Genomic DNA, 24607 nt, shown 5'->3' on the forward strand with positions numbered 1-24607 from the left:
AGCTAGTATTTGGGAATTACTGAAAGATCCTAGTGGGCCTGAAGGTGCTCGGCTGGGAGAAAGACATGGCGTGGTGCAGGCTGCCGTGTTACGCTGAGGGGATGGAAAGGCTACGGAAAGAGTGCTGTACCTACAAGAACTTTATTAACCCTTTCATTGCTATTTGGTACTTCTTTCCTTAATCATTAGCCACTCTCAGACATGTTTACTTATTCAACACCCATTTCCAATCATTAAACTGGCTAGAAATTACAAATTGTATTCTTTTTAGTCCCCTTCTTTCTTGTACTGTACTGCTAATAAAGATTTCATGCATTACTTATAGTGTTGTTAATTGTTTCATATCGCTGTGAATGGGTTGAATGCTTCTATTTGTGGCTTCTGATATAATGTTATATATTATTTTTATTTACATTTTTATTTCAACTTTACAATTCTTTCATCTGTCACTAATACCGGTAAGTAATTTCAGACTATTTATACACACACCTCCCTGAAGCGTCCATGATGTGAGGACGCGACCCTGCGATGGCTGAGGGAGCACGCGGCGCCATCCCCTTCACTGTTCCACGAGAGGGTAATAAAGATGCTCACCTGTAAGTACCCGCCACCTTAGCGTGTCTACACCATCACCGCCCCTCCTAAGTCGACGTGGCTCCTACCGCTTGGCTGAGGCCTGGCCCGCAACACCTGTGTTGCGGGAATGATGTGTTCCCTGCGCACCTGTTAGTTTAATGAACATTCATATAAATAAGTATATAAATAAATAAATAAATAAATATGTAAATAAGAACAAAGGGACTTAGTAAGTACCAATGCTAGCTAATACAAAAGGATAGGAATAGTGTGTGTGTGTGTGTGTGTGTGTGTGTGTGTGTGTGTGTGTGTGTGTGTAACTTATTGTAGTGTTACCATGGCCCCTGAACGCAGATGTTGCATCGGTGGTGCACGTGAAGCTAACGGCACCCACCAGACTACACCTGCTTGATGCCACCACCAGCCAATCAGGAGAGAACACACCGCAATAGAAACAAAGACCCTCGCCATAGCAGTGTCTACGTTAGAAAAATGAGTAAATGAAAACATGAAATTAAAGGAAAATCATTATAATTGACACAGTAAGTAATAACATTTCATTAACTGAAAAGTCTACGGTAGGTACAGTGCGTATGATACATCAAAGAGGCTGATTTAGGTGTGGGAGAGGATGTGTGCTGAGGACGAATAGGCCACGGCCGGTGCCCTGTGGTCAGTTTTGCAAACGCCCTGCATTGTGTTCTGGGTCTGCGCTCCTTGAACGAATATGGAGCACGGAGCACTTGTCGCTGGCAGTTTTCTTTCTTTTTCTTTTTCTTTTCTTTCCCTTTTTTTTTTTTTTTTTAATCAATAAGTTTACAAACAAAATTCGGAACTTTATCATGAAGTAAACCTGAATTCTTCCTTTGATGTCTGCGGTTGGCACTTTAATGTTTGTCGCTGCGGCATTCAGTAAAGTGTGTTCTTTCCTAATTTAGTACCTACTACAGCGACCCTTTACATTACGATACGACATAATAAACAAAGTGAAAAAAAAAAAAAAAAAAAAAAAAAAAAAAAAAAAAAAAAAAAAACTAGTGATTAGTTAAAATTTTGTCGAGTAAATATTCACGCATTTCACTTGTATGATGAGACTGTGTTCCATTTTCATACTCGAATTCATTAATGTTTTTGTTTTGCTGCTTGGTCTCTGACAGATAAACACCACCACCGGCTACTGAACGTCAAACTTTGCTTGAGTTGCATATAGCCACATGATGATGATGATGATGATGATTGTGCTGATTCTACTACTACTATCTTCAAACCAATTCATGCTTGAATGAGGAGCTACGTCATGTGCTTCCTTACCCCTAAACAGAAACTTCTGGATAAATCTCAGCTTTCACTTTCACGGTGTGTGTGTGTGTGTGTGTGTGGGCGGGGCGGTTTGTAAGGGTGGGCGTGCGTGGGCTGCGATAGGCCCCGACTGACACGCATCCAGAACTGACCTTTTCTACTGGCCTCATATGGTATGCTGTGAGGGGGAGGGAAGCGATATACAGTCTCGCAGCAAACACTACGTACAACACGGAGCGTCAAGGCCAGGTGGGATAATGCTTGCAAAGAGTGAAGGCTGATGAAACTCTTTGGAAGCTTGCGTTTATCTTTTAGTGAACATAGGGATTCACTAACAGTTAAAATACAAAGCCTACATCTCCCAACCTCTAGCTGGCATTCTCTCGTATTTGCTTTGTCTCCTTTATCATGTGATGTATCTGTTGTGAGACAAGTTTATTCTGTCGCATTCTTATAATCTGTTTTTGTATGGCATTTTGACGAGAACTGCCACGCGTGACATATACTATAGTAGTAAATGCTCCGCTGGCTAGAACATTACTTATGAATGTGAGGAAAGGGAAGAGTATAGGACTATATTAAAGAGTTTTTGTCTTGTGATTTGGAGCTTTATTTGGCAATGAAATAATAAGATGAAAGATGCGAGGCAGGCGTTCCCATGGTGCTTCCTCATAGGCGCCCCAAAATTTATTATCCCCCTTAAATATTTTTCGGAACCTGTGCGACTACTACCCAAACACAATTTTTAAACAGACCGCTAGTATAACTGTGTTGCCATTGGTCGGGCAGGAAAGGAGTCAACAGCGTTGATGCAGCTACTGGTGTGCGACGTGTCATGCCACTGACGATGTTACGTTTATCAATGTTCAAACATCTTAAACTTCAACAGTTTCACATTATGAATATTTATTTATTATTTTATTATTTATTTATTTATTATTTATTATTTATTTTTTTTTTTTTGCGATATAAATACAACACCGAAATTATCATATGTACACTAGTCATGTTTGTTCATTGGTCATGGAATGCCTCTCCTTGTCAAGTATTACAAAATGTAATGAGACAGCACTAAGCAATGTGTGTGAGGGAATCATATAGTGTATATAGCAACAACACGGAAATACACGCGTGTTGTGTTATGAGGGGTGCCAGGGACCCAGCAGGGTGTCAAGTGTGCCGGTAACAGCTGTTTGAACCTCCCGCCTGATAGCGAGCCGCCGACCAATCACAGTTCTCCACGACCAGTGTTTGAATCCGAAACCTTTAACTCCAGCCCTTCACGAGGGGTAATAAACCATACCAAAGAAGCAAAAAGGGCATCCGGTATTTTAAAATCACGGTTTGCAGCCCGGATAGCATGGGTTTATGGCGAACGGAGGTGTGAGCGGTGCATATGGGCAGCTTGGCAGGGGCTGCTGGGCGGGGCGGTGTCAGGAGCGGGGATCGGGACGCGGCCTCCAGGTTTGTTTAGGACAAGTGGCGCGGCGAGGCGGCGACACGACCCCTTCAGTCACTGGCCTCTCTATCTCCCACACGCCTGATATCTTCCCGTCACACGCCTCTCCCTCCACTCAGTGTTCCTCGGCAGTGCCCCGCGAGCCGTCATGCACCGCCTCGCAGGTGAGAAGGGATAGGTGTGCTGGTGTTTATATGTAACGTGAAAAGTCCAAGATCCGCCTGAGAGGTGTGTGATAGAAACCCTTAGTGTTGGGCCACCAGGCACAACCTTCATCTTGCTGGCTTGCTAGGCTGCCTTGGTGGATTGATGACGTGTAACATTTAAGTGTCAGAAATTCTACTTCTCGCAAAGGTAGCAGTAGACTTGAAATATCAGTAGATGTAGTAGGAAAATATTGTAAGGTTTAATATTTGCCTTCACCGTGTATAAAGATAATGATGCTTGATGGAATGGGGCTATGGAGGTGTTTTGTCCCGCAGGGAATAAATATTTATTTAATTCGAACAAATTTGGGCACCTTAATCAAATCCCTCACTCTTACGTAGTTAGTTTATGGCCTTCATTCACCGTTCTAAGTATGACTTCGTTCACTGTTCTAAGGGAGCAGGGTTCCCGTGTTTTAAAAGCTATGGTATTTGTCAGTGTCCATATAGTATAATATAGACATTGGTATTAGATTAATTATTCCAATGATTGGTGGAGGTGAGGCATTAACGTGACACCTGTTAGTGAATGATTAACCTCACTGAAATAATAGTTGTTTCTATGCAGGAATTATACCCTCAGCTATTAAGGGGCCTATGCAGGAATTATACCCTCAGCTATTAAGGGGCTGGGCAGGATAGGATAGATCCATGGTACAGAGCTTAACTAGAGTTTGGTCCTGGGTTTATGGCAGTTTTTGGTGATGTGAAGGGGAGAGAGAGAGTGCCATATCTATATCATATTAGTTAATAAAGCAATTTTTTTTTTTTTTATCATGCCCTCATTGTTACATTTAAAGACCGGGTTGAGAGATCATTGTTACATTTGAAGACCGGATTGAGAGATCACATGTAATGTATTTGTGATTTTAGCTTTACTTCTGGTCCATGACAGTGGCATAGCACGTGGAACAATTTCAGAATTAAATAGCATTCCTTAGGCAATAATTTTTGTCAAAACGATAAAAAAACATCAAATTGCAGGTGATGTATACATGTGGATGACAAATGTGCCAAAGCTTCACCAGGACAGTGAAAAGATGCATAATCATGGAGCTGTTCAAAGTTCATAGGTACACACCCTCACTGTGTCCCTATTCAGCTGTGGTGTCGTAGCGCACTGGTGCTTTTCTGGACTCCTTGTGTTGTTATCTTCTGTAAAATTGTTTACTGAAGTTGGCTACAAATACTTCTCTGAATTCTTGAAATTTGAGTGTTTTGACAGTGTTGTACTGGCTTTGGAAAATCAATATGAAGTGGTAATTTGCACAGTAATTTAGTACAATCACTCTTAGCACTCATTAGCTTGTCATGTTGGTGAGATTATGGAAATCTTGGGATTTCTTGTATGAATGTATTGTAAATTTACTTGCAGTGGCTGAGCTTTGAGTACATACAATTTTTCTGATGGTTTGTCCACTTGAATAAGTTAAGCAAAATAGTGCCACTCACTTAGGTGAAAGTATACAACCACATTATGTGTGTGCATTTTAAGTGCTGGTGTTGATGTATGTAACTCTCCACTTTGGAAGGAGGTTGTGACTAGCTTCAGCTGTCTGACATTCAAACTTCTATATAGGAATAACAGGTGATTTTGTTTTGGAGAGACAAGGGATTTGATGTTTTTTGAAATATTTACCGTCATCTGAAGAGTATTGGTACAGAGTGTGATATACTAATCACAAAAGGATTCTCCTCTTCATGTGTTATTGGCTTCTGATGAACTGCATGAACACTGCATCCAGATTTATTTGATTCTTAATTGTTAAGATAACCTTTTCCATTTCATATTTTGAGGAAAAGCATTTTTGCATGATTCAACATGACTCAATACTTGCACACTGACAAAGTTATGAAGTAGACTGTCATTGTTGATGTGACACCTCTTGGATTTTCATGTCTTGGAATGAATAGTGTAATTTCAAGCAACTTTTTTACAAAATTTACTTGCAGTTCCATTGTAAGTAGTTAAACAAGTGCTTAAGGAGTGTTTAAAAAGATGTCATGTCAGCCTGCTAATTTAAATATCCTATTAATGATTTAAATTTTTGAGCTGAGTTGTTTATTTGTACAAAGCATTAAAGGATGTGTATTTAGTCAGCTTTGCCAGGAAGGTAATATTTGTCTATTTCTTTTCAGTATTCTTCACATTCCTGTTGGGGGGAGCATCTGCCCTCTACTCATCATCCAGTGGAGTTGTCGACCTCACGCCTGCCAACTTCCAGCGGGATGTGGTCAACGGTGATGAAGTTTGGGTCGTAGAATTTTATGCTCCTTGGTGTGGACACTGCCAGAGACTTGTTCCCGAGTACCAGAAAGCAGCACAGGCTCTCAAAGGTGTGGTGAAGGTTGGAGGAGTTAATGCGGATGATCACAAGAGTCTGGCACAGCAGTTTGGTATTAGTGGATTTCCAACCATAAAAATATTTGGACTTGACAAGAAAAAACCTCAAGATTACAATGGACAGCGAACAGCCAAAGCCATTGTTGATTTTGCATTGAACGTTGCTAAAGAGAAAGTCAATGCTCAGCTCTCTGGAAAGAAGAGTGGAGGTGGTGGCGGTGGCAGTGGTGGTGGCGGCAGCTCTGGCAGCGGTGATTCTGATGTCATTGAGCTCACCGATAGTAACTTTGAGAAGCTTGTTCTGAAGTCTGATGATATGTGGCTTGTTGAATTCTTTGCTCCTTGGTGTGGCCACTGCAAGAATTTGGCACCTCAGTGGGAAATTGCAGCCACTGATCTGAAGGGCAAGGTTAAGCTTGGAGCTCTGGATGCCACTGTCCACTCGGTGATGGCCAGCAGGTACGGAGTGCAGGGTTATCCCACCATCAAGTTCTTCCACAAGGGTGATGTTGAGGATTACGATGGAGGCCGAACGGCTTCTGATATTGTGGCGTGGGCAACTGATAAAGCTGCTGTTAACATTCCACCACCTGAGGTCAAGCAAATCATCAGCAATGCTGTTCTTGATGAGACTTGTAAGGAACACCCTATCTGTGTGATTGCCATCCTTCCTCACATTCTTGACTGCCAGAGCAAATGTCGCAACAATTATATCCAGATGCTCACCAGGCTTGGAGACAAATACAAACAGAAGATGTGGGGCTGGGGCTGGGCAGAGGCCATGGCACAGTCAGATCTTGAACAGGCCTTGGACATTGGTGGCTTTGGGTACCCGGCATTAGCAGCTCTTAATGCAAAGAAAATGCAATTTGCACTTTTGAAAGGATCCTTCAGTGAGGATGGAATTAATGAGTTCCTGAGGGATATTTCTTATGGTCGCGGCCGGACGGCTCCTGTCCGTGGAGCACAGCTGCCCAAGGTGGCGGAGATGGAGCCGTGGGATGGGAAGGATGGGGCGCTGCCAGAGGAGGAAGACATTGATCTGTCTGATGTTGAACTGGATGATTTTGATACAAAAACTGAATTATAAGTGGCTGTGTTAAGTTGCTTAATGGGAACAATAGCAGACTTTCTCATGTTGAGAACATACTGACGGTGCAGTTCAGCAGCAGCTTATTTATGCTGTGCATTATTGTCCAATGTAGTTTTTTTAATACATGTACTTGAAAATTTTGAAGACTTCTTACCATGCATTTGTTGAAAAATTGTTCTCAATTAATGAAGTGTGTGTAGTATTAAGTAATTTAACTACCATACGCATTAAATCAACTACCACACATTGAAGTAAGTGCTTTTCTAAACTACTAACTCTAAAGGTCATGTTATCAGTGAATGTTTTCATGAAGAGATGACAAGGGAGTAAGACTGTGACAATCTGCATTTGTTTGTTAGCTGCACAAATTAATTTGGTGGTTTGTGTGACATTGAAAGTATGGATTAAACATTTTGTATGACTTGGCTTATTATTATTATTCCTCTATTAAGGCTGCAGTGAAATGAAGTGTGATGCCATACCTTGGCCTCCTTCATTAAAAGGGAATCTCAACTTGGTACATTTGTAGGAAATTCAGCAAATCTGGATTAATTCTATTTCTCATGACAACATTTAATCTGGACTGATCCTTTGAGCACACCCATACTGTAAACTCCTCTCTATCATTCAATTGTTCTATGCTGCAAAACCCCTCACTTTACAAGCCATTCAGTTATTCTTAAGCCAATAACCTATACCAACTGCTTGCCTAATTCTTAATACTGTCATGCTCTCCTTAGGCATTTTAGAAAAGTTTCTCCTTCAGATTGAGAAATCCCTTGCCATGTGAGGCCACAACTGGCTAGGGTAGTGTACCCTAGACCAGAACACCAGGACAAACCCTAGTTGTCAGGACCACTTTGCTATCTTTCTAAACCCAATTACTATAGTTGCCCCACTAGAATGCCTATCAAGTCCTTATAAAAAGTACTACTTTTCCAATAAGTATAGGTTGTATCCTTTGTGCCCATACCTGGAACAAAACTAAATAAAAAATTCATCACTTTGTTACCTGGATTCTCAAAGACTTGTTGACTTGTGTATCTTTATTCATCAGTGCATAAATGGCATGGACAGTTACAAATTGTCTGTGTAATATTCAAAATATTCATGCCTCAAGTGATTCCATCAAAGTGTTGGTGAAGAACAAGGTGCTGGGATCCACTAAATGGTTGGCTATTTTGAACTATAGCATCTGGCTACCTGACTACCTGTTTACCTATATGGAGATGAACAAACCATGGAATAATGAAAAGCAGGTACTTAATGTTAGTAATGCATTCAAAGGGTGGGTATTAATGAAACATGCTGTGCGAGGGTGTGATGGTGTAACCACCAATCTCAAAACATAAATTGCAAGATCAGTGATGACAACACTAACCTACAGACTAATGAACATTCAAACCACTCAAAGTGGTTTTTAGTAATCATGTTCACCAAATTCCTTGAGTATAGAGGACATCACAGTGTGTGTATAGTACAGAGATACTAAAATCGCAAAATACCTCTGTAATTTGTGGGTTATAATGATAAAACTTCCACACTGCCACAGCCACTAACTGATTTGGTTCACATAACTTCATCACCGGGGGCATTCATCTTTTTCCCAGATCTGAGACTCTGGGTGGTATACCTTATAGTATACCTTACAGTATAAAAGTAGCTAGCTTGCTTGCCTTAACTAACATGAAGCCTTAAACTTAACAATCAGTGGTAGGTTCAATATCTGAGTTGATCAGTAATCCACTATTCTTCTAAGTATGGCATCATCTCAATTTAAAAGATCTCTTCTTTATAAACAAACAAAATGGTTATAGTAAAAACTTACCATGATTAGTACTATAATGCTCATCATTACCCACATACACAGGAACTACTATGATCTAACCATTTATACATGACCTTAAATAAACTGAGCATGGTCAAGGTATCCTGCAACACAGGGCCTGAGCATGGAGCTGATGCCACACATCTCTACAAGTGTGACATCACAAGACAGGTATGGGACATGAGGCCTTTACTCAAGCTGTACCTCACTAGCGAAGATCTCCATCATCATCAGCTATATGCTCAGTCCTCTTGTTCTGGGGGCCTTGGCACAGGGCAGCTTGATATGAACCTACCACTATATACAAGGATGATATTTTAAAAGCTACTAAAACCACTACAATACATGAAAGCTGTGATTCCATCATTAAGACAAACCAATCTACTTCTACAGTGAAGGCAGAACACCTGAGCACAACTCTACACTATGATGACATGAATACTTTAATATCACTTGCTCAGGAAGAGCCCTACACAGCTACATATGCTTGAAAATGAGATGCAACGCCCAAAACATATTCCTATCTAATCTACATGACAGCATGGATAGTAACTTGTTATTTGGTGTGGTTTTGCACACGAGTATGTATTGTTGCTGAATGCCAACGTTCCTGATGAGCAAAGCATGAAGAAACAACAAAACTGCATTCCTAAGGAAGCCATGAACCCCAGCACCTTCTACACTTAACACTTGGCAACCTAACCAGTTTTCATTCCTTTTACTGTTGTACAAACTGCCACATGGACACTAAATTACACTTCGCTTTGATCACCTCACTTAACCAAGACTTGAGTACACCAATGTCTATAACCACTTAACACATGTACCACATACATTCTCTCTCTCTCTCACACACCAACATTACTAACACCTAGTCAGCCCATGAACAAAGAGAGGTGTCACCTGTATTCCACACTATTACTAGGTTGTTTCATTACTTCATAGTCAAACACATACAATGACTTAAAACAATGAGATAAAATGTAACCTACAACTAGTGAATCACTAAAACAGATAATAACACATAATAATAAATAAGGACACAATATGTTTTAGTATTCTGAATAAAGATGAATAAAGTAAAACGTTTCCATAGTAGCAAAAAAATAATTGAAAAAAAAAAAAAAAGTAAAATCAATCATGTTAAGACAACGTAAAATAACTTGTGGGAAAAAAAAAAAAAATCTGAACAGCTATAAGCATGAGTGACCTGCAGCAATACCTTTACATGTGAGTGACTTGCAGCAACACCCTTAAGAACCTTGACAACCATCATTGCACAAAAAGTCATGGATTGAATATAATTTCATCTAAATAGAATGATGAAGCCTTAGGAAGGAAGTATAAAGGCTAATTCTAATAGAATACACAATCAGTGTTGTGTGAAGCTGAAGACTGCACAAAGGAATAAGGAAAGAGAGCCTCCAAAGGTGATCGAGAGGCCCTGTGCCATCAGATCTGAGAGACTCCCATGCACTTTCCTGACTTGTGCTCCATCTTGAAATACCAATCTCCAGTCCATTTGTTTGTATGTATCATGAGAATTAATACTAATATCATGCTTTTTTTTTTATTTCCTAGGTATTATGCAATATATATTGAGAATTACTGTACGGGTAATAAACGGGTAAAACTTTCTTACAGGTAATTGTGTCAGGAAAATAATACTTTCTTGTGGAAAACATCCAACTTGAAAAAAACTTCATCTTTGCTAATGACAAGAACATGGATTCGGACTCAGTAGTCCTTGTGACATTACCCTTCAATTGGAAGTTTTTATAACTAAGTGATAAGTAGATGTGATGCTTTTAGAGAAATAGGTCGAACAAAACAATGATGACATCACTGATAACAGGATCAGGATATTTTCTCCACATACTGAGTAGGCTGAAGTATCATGCCAATACTTAAGTCATATGAAAGCTTTCAACTTGAAAAATACAAAATATATCATCTTAAAATATAAGTGCTACACCTAATTCATATTGTTTTCACTCTTGCAAAGTGTTCAGCAAGGGAAGAGCATGTTTCTTATTATTTGATCCTTTTGTTATGAAGGCTGTAACATACTTCAAAGCTTGTTTAATGTCACTTTTAAGTTTTGGAATGTTGACATCATTTAGAAATGGTACTATGTAGGTTGGGCAGGGATTATTCATACTAACTCATCTATACCACTAGTCAGTGGCCACTCTCATTTTAGAAAAAAATATAATGTATGAGGCACTTTTCTTAAGTTTACATTACATACAGAATAATGGCAAATTTGGACTGTTAAAAATATAACCCATGCTTAAATACAGTACAAAAATATAGTTGTACATTAGTAGGATGACATCTAGGACAAAAAATTCAGAAAACTGCTTTAATACTATGCACTTCCATTACTGTGTGAGTACAAAAAGTTAAATGCTGCAGCAAACTACCTGGTATATGAAGTGAACAACACCTGATTGTTGAGACAAAATGTGCTGATGGCAAAGTTTTCTCCTGTAACAAATGGGGTAAAAATATATACCTATCTCATGACTGTCTTAGGTACAGTGAAATATTTCTTATTGGCAAGGGTTGGAATTGTACTGTGCAGGTCTGCTTGCTCATTCCTTATGCCTTCACTTTGCAGACTGTCACTGAGACTTATTGCTTGCACAAATACAATTTTGCACAAGAACATTATATTTCTTTCTTTGAGAAAAGTTAAAAATAGTTCATAACAGAATTCATAACTGTAAGGATATATGTCAAGTAATACAGATTTCACCTACAATAAAGTTGAATACTTCTAAAGGAGATATTTTTTGTATATGCATGATGGCAAAAACTGAATAACAAAAGTTCTCGCTCTAAAATAATGATGTAAAAGCAAGCATACAATTTGCTATTCAACATGAAACACTCACAAGGAGAGTGAGGTCATATAAGAAAATACAAAAAGTAAATCAACCTTATGGAAATTTCCTTAAGAATACTGTACTTTCCCCATCCAAAACAATTAACATAATCAAGCTTGCAAAAGGCAGACAAATGACTCAATACAGTGTTACTGACCTCTATTCCTTCCCATCCAACAACTGCATGTTCGAAAAGTTAAAAATTATTACAGTAAAACAGTTTACTCCTAGGAACATAGAAAAAGCCACTAAAAATGTACTTTGTGTAAAAACCTGCCTGGTAAGCAACACAACAAAGCCCAGCAATCCACACAATATGGCAACATTGAGCAGCGCCGCCACTACAACGTGGCGGCGCCGCCTGAGTGAATGAGTGCACCATGGTGATGCTCCTCAACCTCCAGCACACCACCACCACCACCACCACCACTGCTACTACAACCACACACCATTCTGCCCTCTTCAGCTGTGACTACCAAGATAACGGACGACAACTCTAATTGGACAAGTACATGTTACACTACAATATTTTGAGTCTTGGATATCACAGAAAAAAAAAAAAAAAATAAAATAAATAAATAAATAAATAAAAAAATAAATAAATAAAAAAAAAATAAATAAAAAAATAAATAAATAAATAAATAAAAAATAAAAAATAAATCCATGAATATTAAATATAACAAAAAGGCATCAGTATAGCCTTTCATTTACTACACTGTATGGTATCTTAATGGAAAAAAAAGGATGGAGATTTTAATATAAATTACATGTATGCTGAAATGTGTGGCAGGAAAAAAAAAGTTACAGAGGCTTCCTCAACGAGAGACTGGCTAAACTGTAATAGTATTTAATAAATACACAAAATAAAAAATAAGAAATGAAAATCCAGCTAATATGTAAGTAATGTTCTTGATAAACTGGCACAAGAAATTAACATCACAATATTGTAATGGAAGGCAAACAGATTAACAAGCATATAAAACCTTGGCAGCTAAGATGCCACTGTTCTTGATAATAATAAAACAAACAGTATGGAGGGGGGGTAAGTGGTACAGCCCTGTGAACTACCTCCAGCATAGCCAACAGCGGTCACCTCACACCAAACACCACAGACACTAGCAGCCCCTTCAGTCGTATCACAAAAATATATATTCTTTAAATCTATACAAAATTTTATCACAAAGTTAACACCACAACTTCTTGTAGTGAGGGACATCAGTTACCTTTAGGCTTCACTCTGCTTGACCAATCTTGGAATCATCGACTTCTTGGGTGTTGATGCTGTCACCTCCCCATCAGACAGGTCACAAGATTCAGAGGGTGAGAGTGACAGTCCATCGTCATCTTCATCCGTGGTGGTGGGGATGTCCTCTAGTGAGTTGCCATTACCTTGGAGAGCCTTGAGTGGTTGTGGTTTGGGAGGACAGGTTCCTGCAGGTTTAGCAGTGTGGTTTACTAATGGAGATTTTGGAGACTCGGAGGGAACTGCAGAGTGATTGTTGGTGTTCTCCTGGACAACTGCAGGTACAGTGACTATCTCCTCTTTGAGCTCAACCTCTGCTTCTGCACCTTCAGATTCTGTGTCTGAGTCACCAGAGTCTGACATTTCATCCTCTGGGAGCTTGCTTGCTGGGTCAGGTGTGTCATTGGCTACTGGTCCATTGGTGGCTGTGACGGACTTCATGTTAGGAACCGAGTGTTTTTCTGAAGTGTCTTTATGATCTGAAGCTGCAATGCTTCCTTCAGCTGTATTTCCCAGCTTCTCTTCAGAAATTACCTTGTTTTCTGCCAAAGAGTCTGACTTGTCATGGAGCTCCTCGTCTGAATCTTCTACAGGTGAAACCAAGTCATCTTCCTCCAAGTCTTCATCGGAGATCTCTGAACATTCTGATTCTGAGTCATCTAGGTCTGTGATAAGGTTAATTTTGGTCACTTTGGGCTCCAGGGTACAGCTGACTTCATTGGCAAGGACACTAGTAGTGGAGGGAGCAGTAGGGCCTGAGGAAAAAGAATATTCAGTCACTTCTGGTTCACTACTTTCAGTATCTGTACTACCTTCTGAATTATTCTCTGCACTTCCCTCTTCTTTGATGACCGGGAGAAGACCATCGTCCTCTTCTGATGTATCGTCTGGTATAACATTACAAGCTTCAATTGGAATACTGGAGGCATCCATAGGTATGTCAGCAGCTGGCTGTGATGGAATAGCTGGGGTCTCTTTGCCAGGATCTGTCTCTGTTTTGGAAGGAGTGACTGGCATCTCTGTAGGAATGTCCTCATTTTCACTGTTTGTATCTGACGCATCTGATGAAGCATCTGAAGCATCCTTGGCCTCATCATCAGGTGAGTGTAGAGGCACACTGGGAGTGAGCTCCTTCTCTGGCATAATTGGTGGCTCCTGTGTTGTATTTGCTGGGGGGGCATCTAAGGGCATCTCTGGAGTTGGTATAGGTGAGGCAGGGATGTCTTCTGGCTGTGGGGGACTGGAGTGAATGGGTGCAGGAGGCTCAGTAGTGACAGGAGCAGAGGGGAAAAGCTCAGGCTCTTCTGAGGAGACACTGCAACTAGACACTGATCTTGTTTCTTCAGGAATATCTGTTTTCTCTGCTGTGGGTTCTGCATGATAATTTTCTGGTGTGTGTTTTGGAGCTTCGTCATCTTCAATGTTGTCACTTGGATCATCTTTGGAGAGTGAGTCATCTGACTCAACATCATCTTCTTTATTAACAGGATCTTCAGGTTTAGCAATAACAGATTCTGGTTGGGCTGTCCCAACTACTGGTGCTTCATTTGGGGCTGGAATGGATGCTTCCTCCTTGGCAGGTTCTGATGGCATTGCCTCTGTTACTGGTGCTACTTTTGGTGCTGAAATGAGTGCTTCCTCTTTGGTAGGTTCTGATGGCACTGCCTCTGCTACTGGTGCTTCTTTTGGTGCTGGAATGGGTGCTTCCTCCTTGGTAGGTTCTGATGGCACTGCCTCTGCTACTGGTGCTTCTTTTGGTGCTGGAATGGGTGCTTCCTCCTTGGTAGGTTCTGATGGCACTGCCTCTGCTACTGGTGCTTCTTTTGGTGCTGGAATGGGTGCTTCTTTCTTGACAGGCTCTGATGGGGCCGCCTCTGCTGCTGGTGTTTCATCTGGAACTAGCACAGGTGCTTCCTCCTTGGTGGCTGCTGCACTTGGGAGTCCTTCATCATCTTTCATGGGAACTGGGGCAGGCTGATCACAAAGCTCTGGTGGCAGTGTGTCCAATGCCTTCCCCACAGGCTTCAGCTCCTCCTTCTCAGGGCCACTTGGTGCTGCTTGTGGCACCACCACCACTACAGGCTGGACTTCAGGTTCAGGGGCAGTGTCAGCTTTGGGCACAGCTGCTGGTTGTCTGGGTGGGATTGCAGGTGGTACTCCTTCAGATTTAGGTGCAGTGACTGGTGGCGGTGTTGGCTGTGACATGATTTCTGGTTCTTCCCTCAGGCAAGGCTTACGTGAGTGAGATGCCGGCAAGGTGGCACACAGGTCTGGGCTGAGGCTGCCATCCTGAGGTGTTGGTTCGTGGAGCAGTAGGCCATCCTCCTCATCACTTATGGCAATGGGCTTTTTCTGAGGAGGAGAAGGAATATACACAGGCACTGGGGCACTACTGCAGGATGGAGGTGACTCAATCTTCTCAGGCTGTGGCTGGAGATTTCTTGGCACAGAGTGGTGGTCCATGGGTGTCTCCTGTGGTGGGGCAGCAGGTGGGGGTGTCACAAAGCCTATGGGAGCAACACAGCTGACTGGTGGTGCTGTCTCTTTCTCATGGATGACTTTAGCTGGAGGGACATCATCTTCAACAGAGATGAGGACGTCTTCCTTGTCCTTGGGGGCCTCAGGGGATTCTGCAGCCTGAGGGGGTGGGGAGGTGTCGGCTTGGTTGGGCAAGTCAGAGCGAGGCTTGTCGTCAGAGTTGTCGTCCTCCTGCAGTGGAGCGGAGGGATCCAAGGGAACGTCTTCATGGTTGCCATTGACGTCAGGGTCTGGGGGAATGAGGGGGCCGTGCTCGGCATCCGTGTGCTTCTTGGGGCGCAGTGGCCGGGCTTGCAGACAAATCCAGGCGTAGTACACACCAACCGCACCAGCAATCAGAGCCAGAAGGAGCACCAACAGCCCAGTGGCTGTTAATCCGCCACCTGTGATGGAGAGGGATGTAATGTTTCTAATTCCAAAATGTATTATGTAAACTTTATTTTGGTTCAATAAAGTGATGTCTGATGATAGGCAACAGCTGCATTGTGAAGTTTAAAATATTTTTTAATGTTTCACAACTGAACTCTTTATTACATATCAGATACAAAAGATACAGCATTCAATGGAGAACTGATGACATTTTAACATAAGATTTGATAATGATTAACTGAAGGAATAAACTAATATATTTGCAAGGCAGTTTAAAAATTAATTCAAGGTAGCATTCAATGAGATATTTTCAACATATATACAAAACATGGACAAAATGGAGCAAGCAGGAAAGCGAGCAGTGAAGCACATGAAGAAAACCTTTCCCTACTGCCAACACCAAGGCAGTGCTGGGATGAGGTAACCACACAGCTGAAGGAGTGCCACTCATGCAACACAATGACACAGCACACCAGGCATGCACAGCACCAACACACACTGTTCACCTGCAACTTACAACCACTCATCTTATCACTTAACAAAATCCTGAGTCAGAATAATTGAAATCAAGTGATAAATAATTGCAACCCTTCCATCTACATGTTAGTTTGGTTTGTTTCCTTTTTTGTTATCATTTAATCAGTCACCTTTCTTATTTTTCTGTCACTATTCCCATTTACTTTCCATTTCCTGCTATGGTTGAGTTTTGAATCAGCACAAGCTAACATTCTGTACACAGTACCTGCCACATACGTACATACCTGCCACAATTAATTATAAGTGATTAGTAAAAGTTAATCACAGTTTCCATGAAGTCACTGGTTTCAAATTACAACAGATTAAAGCACTATAGGTCCTTGTAGTAAATGTAAACTCTCTCTCTCTCTCTCTCTCTCTCTCTCTCTCTCTCTCTCCATTACATGAACAAGTCTACATGGTATAAGATTCATAAGTTCTCACAAGCACAATCACAGTGCTTCACAGTAACACACTTCCACAACTCTCACATGCTCAGTGTTCTGGTTACTTTGTGCTTCACTCTCTCTAAGCTGATGTGTTGCTTTTCTGCTTACGTACACAACAATGAATGGGAGGTAACTTTCACCATGCATTTTAACTATTTATAATATTTCCTAAAGAACTGAAATTACTTATTTACAATATAGCACTACATGCACAAAAGCTGATGGGCAAAATCAAAGTCAGCAAAGAAGCAAGATGTTTGTGGAGAATTAATACATATGCTATTGGGAAAACTCTAACCTATTACCATAAAAGAAACGCATGAAGTAAAATGAAAACTGGTGAACTATATTGACAGCACAGAAAGGTGTTAATCTTCAGGTGAGAAAAAAATAATGCACAGTTTTGCATTTCCATCAATTACACTAATACTAGGTTAGAGTTCTCTCAATAGTACCTTGGGCTTTATAAGCATGGAAACACACACACATACCCACATAAATTCAAGAATACAGTTAAGCAAGTGCAAATACAAATAAAGCAGCACAGTGTGGATTCAGGTTCAAAATAAGAGTAAAATGTACATATAACTGTATATGAATGCAAATCATGATAAACAAGAGTACAGTGTGAATTCAATAGCCCAAAATATATATACATGCAAGGAAAACCTTTTATAAACTACATCTGAACAGGCCAAAAATCCATAATGAGTGAATAAGCAACATTATAATAAACAAAAACAAAGCTGAATAGACAATAATGCAACCTGAATTGCATAACCCATAACACGAGTGTGAAAAAAGATGAAATAAAAGATTAATAAATTGGTTAATTAAAAAAACATAAAAAGGAACTATAAATAAATAAATGAAAATAAAATTAATAAAAAATAAGAAATAAAAGATCATTAGAATAAACAAAAAATAAACTAAATTGAGGAACAGATAAAAAAAAATATAAATAAAAAATAAATAAAATAAAATAAAATAAAATAAAATAAAATAAATAAATAAACAGAACCAATAAACAACAAAGCGTGAACTCAATAATCCTGAATACAAGTGAATACACAAAACAAAACAACAAACACAAACAAAGCAGAACAAACAGGACAGTGCCAGTGAATCAACCAACCTAACTTAAGCAAACAACAAATAAAGCCAAATAAATCAAATAAATACGGCATAAACGCAATAAACACGTAATGTAAAGACACTGAGGCCACAACCCCCACAATGCCCACCACTTAAGTCCTGAAGGTCAATAGCACACAGCCAGGCAGCAAACAGTTCCCAGCCAGGAGACGAGACCTAACATAAAGAGGCCGAGGAGGGAGAAAAACATCACCATCCACGGACTGTAGCCGACACCTGCAAAGGACGGCCACGGTGCACTGTTAAGGCCACCGCCACTAAAGCACAAGAGGGCAAGGTATTGGGTACATGAAGCTGTGGTGAGTGAGGTACAATTATATGCTTCTTTGCACTGTATTCTGAAACACTTCTGTGGCGCACCTCCACTATTTTCAAAAGGCTCTGATTGAGGCTACAGGTGTTTTTATTAAGTGTTTTTACTGTTCTAGTGGCACATTAACAAGATTTCTACATTATTAAAAGGAGAAACACCCTTCAGAATCCGCCTAATTACCTCCTTGGCTTTTCAAAATAGTCGTGGTGAAGGAGCAGTGTTTTCAATGGTGTTTTTAAGCTTCTAGTGATAGTTTAACAAGATTTCTACATTATTAAAAAAAAGGAGAAACACTCTGGAGGACCTGGCTAACCATCTCTGTGGCATTTGCAAACAGTCACAGTGAGAGAGAAGAGTGTTTCTGAATATGGACCCTTGTCTTGCTGACGTGGAAAGGATTCAAATATGGTATTATGGTTACTTAAACTTTTTCTTTTAATGGAGGTAAGCCAATGGTTTAAAACTGCTATTTGTTGATCTTAAAACACCTGGATGTTGTTGTGAATGAGTGCTTGTGGGTGTGATGGTGAGTGTGAGAGTATGCATTTGGTGCCTTGCTTCAGGTAATTCTTTTGTAAGTAATGTTGCCTTGGTATACTGGTGACTATTATCAAGGCTATTGTCACTGTCATTGTCATCTTCACTGCACAATTACAGAGGTTATTTCCCACAGCAGGAGTGACATCAGAGAGAGAGAGAGAGAGAGAGAGAGAGAGAGAGAGAGAGAGAGAGAGAGAGAGAGAGAGAGAGAGAGAGAGAGAGAGAGAGAGAGAGAGAGAGAGAGAGAGAGAGAGAGAGAGAGAGAGAGAGAGAGAGAGAATGACAAATGCAGTAACTAGAATGAAATTACTGTTCCCTTCCAATCCCTAAAATACAAACAAGTTTTGCAGCATATTCATAATATGTATTGTGCAAACCCCACAACTTACCACACACAGCATAATCTCTCACACAGATGCAAGAATGTACATGGAGGAGAAAAAAAAAAAAAAAAAAAAAAAAAACTTCCATAAGGAGGAATTTTGAGGGATATTATCAACAACGTTCATCAATCTAAATTTTTGTAATAACAATAAAATTAAGTCGACATGATGAGACTGAACTAGGACACTACTCTCTGCTGTCTACCTGCATTGTGTGTACAGGTCTGTGCAGTACGCTGACCACCATGACTAATGAATCTCGCATTAACCCTTTCACTGCAATAAACAACAGTTCACAGCACTAACAAATAGGTATGAAATCTTTGTGATTGCACGTAAGAAAGAAAGGGATAAAAAGAATAGATTTTGCAATTTCTGGTCCCTATATCGTTTGAAGATGGCTGCAGAACAAAAGTAAATGTTTCAGAGTGCTTAGTGACTGAGGAAGGATGAGCCAAGCAGCAATGAAAGGGCTGATCAAGATGAGCAGTGAGGATGCCTGAGTAGGCGGCTCTTCTGTGGTGAGGGGATGTGAAAGGTGAAAGGAAATAGCACACATAATGAGGTGAAGAGGGGAGTGTGAAGTGGGAGAATTAGATAGTAATCTGATAAGTTATAGCGTGTCAAGAGGAAACACCTGGGGAGGTATTTATTACTTCAGAGACAAAAGGGGAAGGTAAAAATAAGTCCCATGATCCCCAAATAAGTGTCTAGGTATCCTAGCATTGTGAAGAGGATGACTGGCATTAAGATACTTTGAACTTTCTGAGCCTCGTAACACTCAGTTGTAACCTTGGCTGTTGTGAGGAGGTGGTCGTGTATGCAAGGTGTGTGAAGGAGAATATGCAGGGATGTCTGCCAAGGTTATCCCTGAAGGAAAAACTGTCACAAGAAATTTATGAATGTACATCGAGGTAGTGAGAATGAATTTTTGGGTTTATGCAAACTCAAGTTACAACACCTGTGCAGCCTATCCACTCCTAAAGAATAACGTCCAAACATCCACCACAAATAAATCATACTGAATATCACAGAACCACCAGTCACTTGCAGGTAATAAACATCTAACACCCATCACAGGCAACTGCCTCTAAATGCCACAATACCCAATATCAAATAAACATCTAATACCACAAATCTCACTAACACTCACTACAAGTAAGCCACACTCAGTACCACACCAACACCAGTCCATCAGCAGGTAATGAACAGCTAACCTAACACTCAAGTCACGCCTCGCCGGAAGACTCAACCATGCATTCAGGCTTCCATACAAGTGGTTCGTGGTCCCAGCAGGTGTTTTATCGCCAGGGACACGCTATGTTTTATTCATTCCCTGCGGCAGACTCCTTTACGCCATACGCCACTGACTCCCCCGCTCAGAAGCACCTCATCTGATACGGGAAGTGAAACACGTGGGGCAGTGCAAAGGTATACAAAGGAAGAACTAACAGTGGTAGAGTTATTGGCCCTTATGAATCAGTTTGTGAGAGGAGTAGGGTGAGGAGGAGGAGGGAAGTAATAAAGTGGAGTAGGTGGATACAAGTGAATAAATCCTCGCACCGCAACATAACCCACAACCATTAAGGAAAACCAGCCAATCTGTACGATAATTATTGTGTGTGTGTGTGTGTGTGTGTGTGTGTGAAATGAGCGTAATGTCGGTAACTTGGTCTGTCTTAACAACTTATTCTAATCACCGTAACAAGATTCAACTATCGTGGTGTGAACCATTTCCTATTTCTTTGATTTACAGGCGCTGGTTTACCTCCGTCATTTGGTTTACTGTTGAATGAGTGAACGAGTCAAGGGGGCCGTATTCTGAAACGCTTTGGGGTCTCTTAAGCACCTTTTCCTTTTTCTTCTTCAAACCCACAAATGACTGATAAGTTTCTCATTCTTTTCCTTCTTAAAACCCACAACTATGGTCAGATTCTCATTGTTTTTCTTTTCTTTAAAACAACACATATGATACGCAAGGTTCTCACTTTTTTTTTTTTTTTTTTTTGATGATGCTGAACCCCTGCACCCACACACCCACGCCGCCTCACTGACTATACCAAACAGACAACCGCGGCCCAGTCTTTGCCTCTGCCCCCTCACCCTCCTCTGACTTACTTTCCTGTTGTGATGTAACCGCTTTTCCCTCCCAAGCTGCTCCTCCTTACCTTTTCGTCTCTGTTCCTCACGCAAATATTCCTTCCTTTATCCCTCCCTTCAATCGAGTTCTTCCCTTTTCTTATTGTCTTCCTTCCTTCACCTGTTTTCCTCACTCTCTGCTGATAAATACTTTTCTTCTTTTCTTTCCCCGTCTCGCTCTCTTTATTCTCACTTCCTTTGTAAATTCTCTGCATCGTCTCTTCCTCTCTGGTAAATATCGTCTGGTAAATATTGTCTTTCCTTCGTCTTCCAGTACTAAATGTTTTCCCCTCTCTCTCTTTTCTTGTTTTCCTTATCTGCTTCCTTCTGGTGAATACCGTCTTTCCATTCCTTCGTTTCCGTCTCTTCATTCTCACCCTCTCCTTTCCTCACTCCTCCCTACCTTTCACACACACACACACACACACACACACACACACATTCATCACTCTCTCCCGTCTGTTTCCTTCCCCGCCAGCATACCAGGTCATCTGTGCCCCGAGGAATGTGCTGTACAGTAGAGAGCGAAAACATTCCACTACAAAACTAATACATCAGTAATGAGCTATGAGCATCACATTTTGGCCTGTATTCAGAAACGCTTCGCTCTCTCGCCATGGACGTTTTCAAAGGCCACAGAGATGATTAGCCGGGTTCTCAAGGGTGTTTCTGTTGTTAATAGTAAAAAATTCTGGTTACTATGTCACTAGAACCCCAAAAGTAGCAATAAAATCCCCGCGTAACTTCAAGTAGAGCCTTTTGAATGTATTTGAGGTGCGTGGCAGGAGTGTTTCAGAAAATGATCCTTTTATCTCTCCTACACTGTTGTAATTTATGAACCTTTAACTCTTAACAGAAGCACAAAATTTGACGATGTATTTGAGTAACCCTAAGCGGAGCCAAAACAAAACCATGTACAGATAGTAAAAGATTTAAACGACTCAGCGATTTCCTTTTGGTGTCAGTGTTGTTTCGAAATTGGACACTCGAGCTTGCGTCAGACTTATTTTTTGTTTTTATTCTTATTTTATTTATTTTTTTTCAATGCCTGAGGGATTGTGATGGTGTTGATAGCAGACAGAGGATTAATAGTGCTCGTCCTGTTCTGCCTGACTATAATGCTTGCGTTAGTCATTTGTTCAGAAACGCTTTGCTCTTTCGCGAATACTGCGTATCTTCAAGTCACAGAGATAAGTTACCTGGTTCTCAAGAGCGTTTCTCCTGCTAATAATGTATAAATCTTGTTAATATATCACTAGTACCATAAAAAAACACTCTTACAAAATACGTGGAACTTCAAGCAGAGCCCATTGAATGTAGTGGAGATGTGGCGCAGTGTTTCTGAATTATGATCCATGCTTGCAGTGTTTGCGCAAGTCTGGCTTGATTTCATAACTACATGTGTGCGTCTCCGTGACTGACCAATTGTCTGTTATTACCCTTGCTTGCCCAACTCACTATTCTACTTACTAACTACTGTCTATTTGTCTGTCACTATCGGGTCACGTGAAGATTAACCATCCCACGTTCAATTTAGGGTGGGTCAGGTCAAGTTAGGTTAAGTTATCTTGCCTACCTATACTAACCAAACCTACATCAAAATATATCACTGGTGGCTGGTTTTCATGTTATTTATGTTCATTGTTGGATTAGGTTACGTTTGGTGAGTAAGCTACCTTATTCTCGTTTTCTTCATTCCCACTTCCTTAGTTAATTCTTTACGTCACCTCTTCCTCTTTTCCTCTTTTCCTCTCTTTCCTTCTCTGCTTCCTTCTGGTAAATACCACCTTTCCTTTCCTTCGCCTCCCTCTCCAAAGTCTAACCTAACATAACCTACACCACAGTTTATCACAGACTGCTGGTTTCGATTTTGTATTTTAATGCTGATAGAAAAAAAAAAATCAAACAGTCAAGTCACAAGCCACACTCATACCCACTGCATCTTGTTCCCCTTAAAGGTAGGCGCACACTTGTTCGCATCGTACGGACGGCACGCATCGTACGCATCGGATTTTAGTATTCTTTACATTATTTCAAATGGGTCTGCGCGCATTTGACCGCGTCGTACGCATCGGACATCGGCAATGCCGACGAGGATCCCCGAAAGAGCATTCAATCCGATGCGTACGAACGATGCGGATGGAGTATGTCCTTCCAGAGAGAGCTCAGCTTCACAACTGCGGGTGGTGAATGGTCCAATGCCGACAATGTGCGCAGAAAATCCGATCCGTCCGATGCGTGCCGTCCGTACGATGCGGACCAATGTGCGCTGATCCCAAAAACAATCCGATGAGTACGATGCGTGCCGTCCGTACGATGCGAACAAGTGTGCGCCTACCTTAATCTTACGTTCCCTGATCAGCAGACACTATAATCACGTATAAACTACATTTATCACCAGTGTACTTACTATTACTGCACTCACCCTTATTATGTCCCACCAATGATATCTTCCTTTACAATTTACATTCATACACCTCCCGTCTACATTGCTATTATCTTTATCATCATTTACAACTAGTTATAATTATGTACCGTGACAAGAAAGTCCTCTCGCAACAACCAGACTCATTCACAAACCTGTTAAGATTCGTGAATACAAGTAATCAAGTCAATCAAGTCTCCGCACAAAGATTCCTAACGGATCAGATAACTTAAGAGTGAGAGAAAACGTAAACAGTGATGCAAGTGAACGTGACATTATTCGACTACATTATACGTTAGGAACATATTCTGACATATTTAAAACCGCATCTCGACTAGACTACTTCCAAAATGCTCAGTTCCACGTTTTTCTTTTTTTTTTCTAAGGGGGTGTATAAAGTTCTCGTGACAGATTAACAAGATTTCTACATTGTTGACAGAAGCAATCTTGAGAAAACCCGGCTAATCATCTCTGTGGCCTTGGAAAACTGGTGAGAGAGCACTGAATAAGGGTCTAGATGACTTGAGTGAGTGAGAGAAGACGTGAGAGAAAATGTGAACCCTACAAGAAGTGAACGTGACTATTCGATTTATACTCAGAACTACACTACACGTTACTCTCTTGTCTAGTCTTAAGAGGGTGTGTTCCTTCCTCTCCCTCCCTCCCTCTCTCCACGCCCGTCTCCCTGCGTCCCAAAGCAATTATTTATCTTCCTCCCCCCTCTCCCTTTGCTTCCCCCTCCCGCATGTCCTCGTCAGTCCCTCGGGGGAGAAAATCCCACCATGAGGGCGTGCCTAGGCCTCCTGAGCAGCCTATCTTTGTTACATCCACCCACCCACAC

General features: G+C 40.9%; 2 protein-coding genes across 2 annotated transcripts in view; one reads left to right on the forward strand and one right to left on the reverse strand.

The window, feature by feature from the left end:
- The first annotated feature begins 3338 nt into the window (after positions 1-3338).
- On the forward strand, positions 3339-7398 carry LOC135105122 (protein disulfide-isomerase A6 homolog). The gene is made up of 2 exons (XM_064013139.1): positions 3339-3498; positions 5680-7398. Exons 1-2 carry the CDS (start codon positions 3483-3485, stop codon positions 6972-6974), a joined length of 1311 nt encoding a protein of 436 aa, XP_063869209.1. The 5' UTR covers positions 3339-3482; the 3' UTR covers positions 6975-7398.
- Positions 7399-8005: 607 nt separating this feature from the next.
- Positions 8006-24607, reverse strand: part of LOC135105119 (cell surface glycoprotein 1-like) — a 51777-nt gene continuing 35175 nt past the window's right edge. Inside the window, exon 2 of the mRNA XM_064013128.1 lies at positions 8006-15860. Coding sequence (XP_063869198.1) covers positions 12922-15402 — 2481 coding nt within the window. The 5' untranslated portion in view covers positions 15403-15860 and the 3' untranslated portion in view covers positions 8006-12921. The remainder of the gene's footprint in view (positions 15861-24607) is intronic.

This window comes from Scylla paramamosain, chromosome 11 (genome assembly GCF_035594125.1).
Source record: "Scylla paramamosain isolate STU-SP2022 chromosome 11, ASM3559412v1, whole genome shotgun sequence".
In the NCBI taxonomy this organism is placed as follows: Eukaryota; Metazoa; Arthropoda; class Malacostraca; order Decapoda; family Portunidae; genus Scylla; species Scylla paramamosain.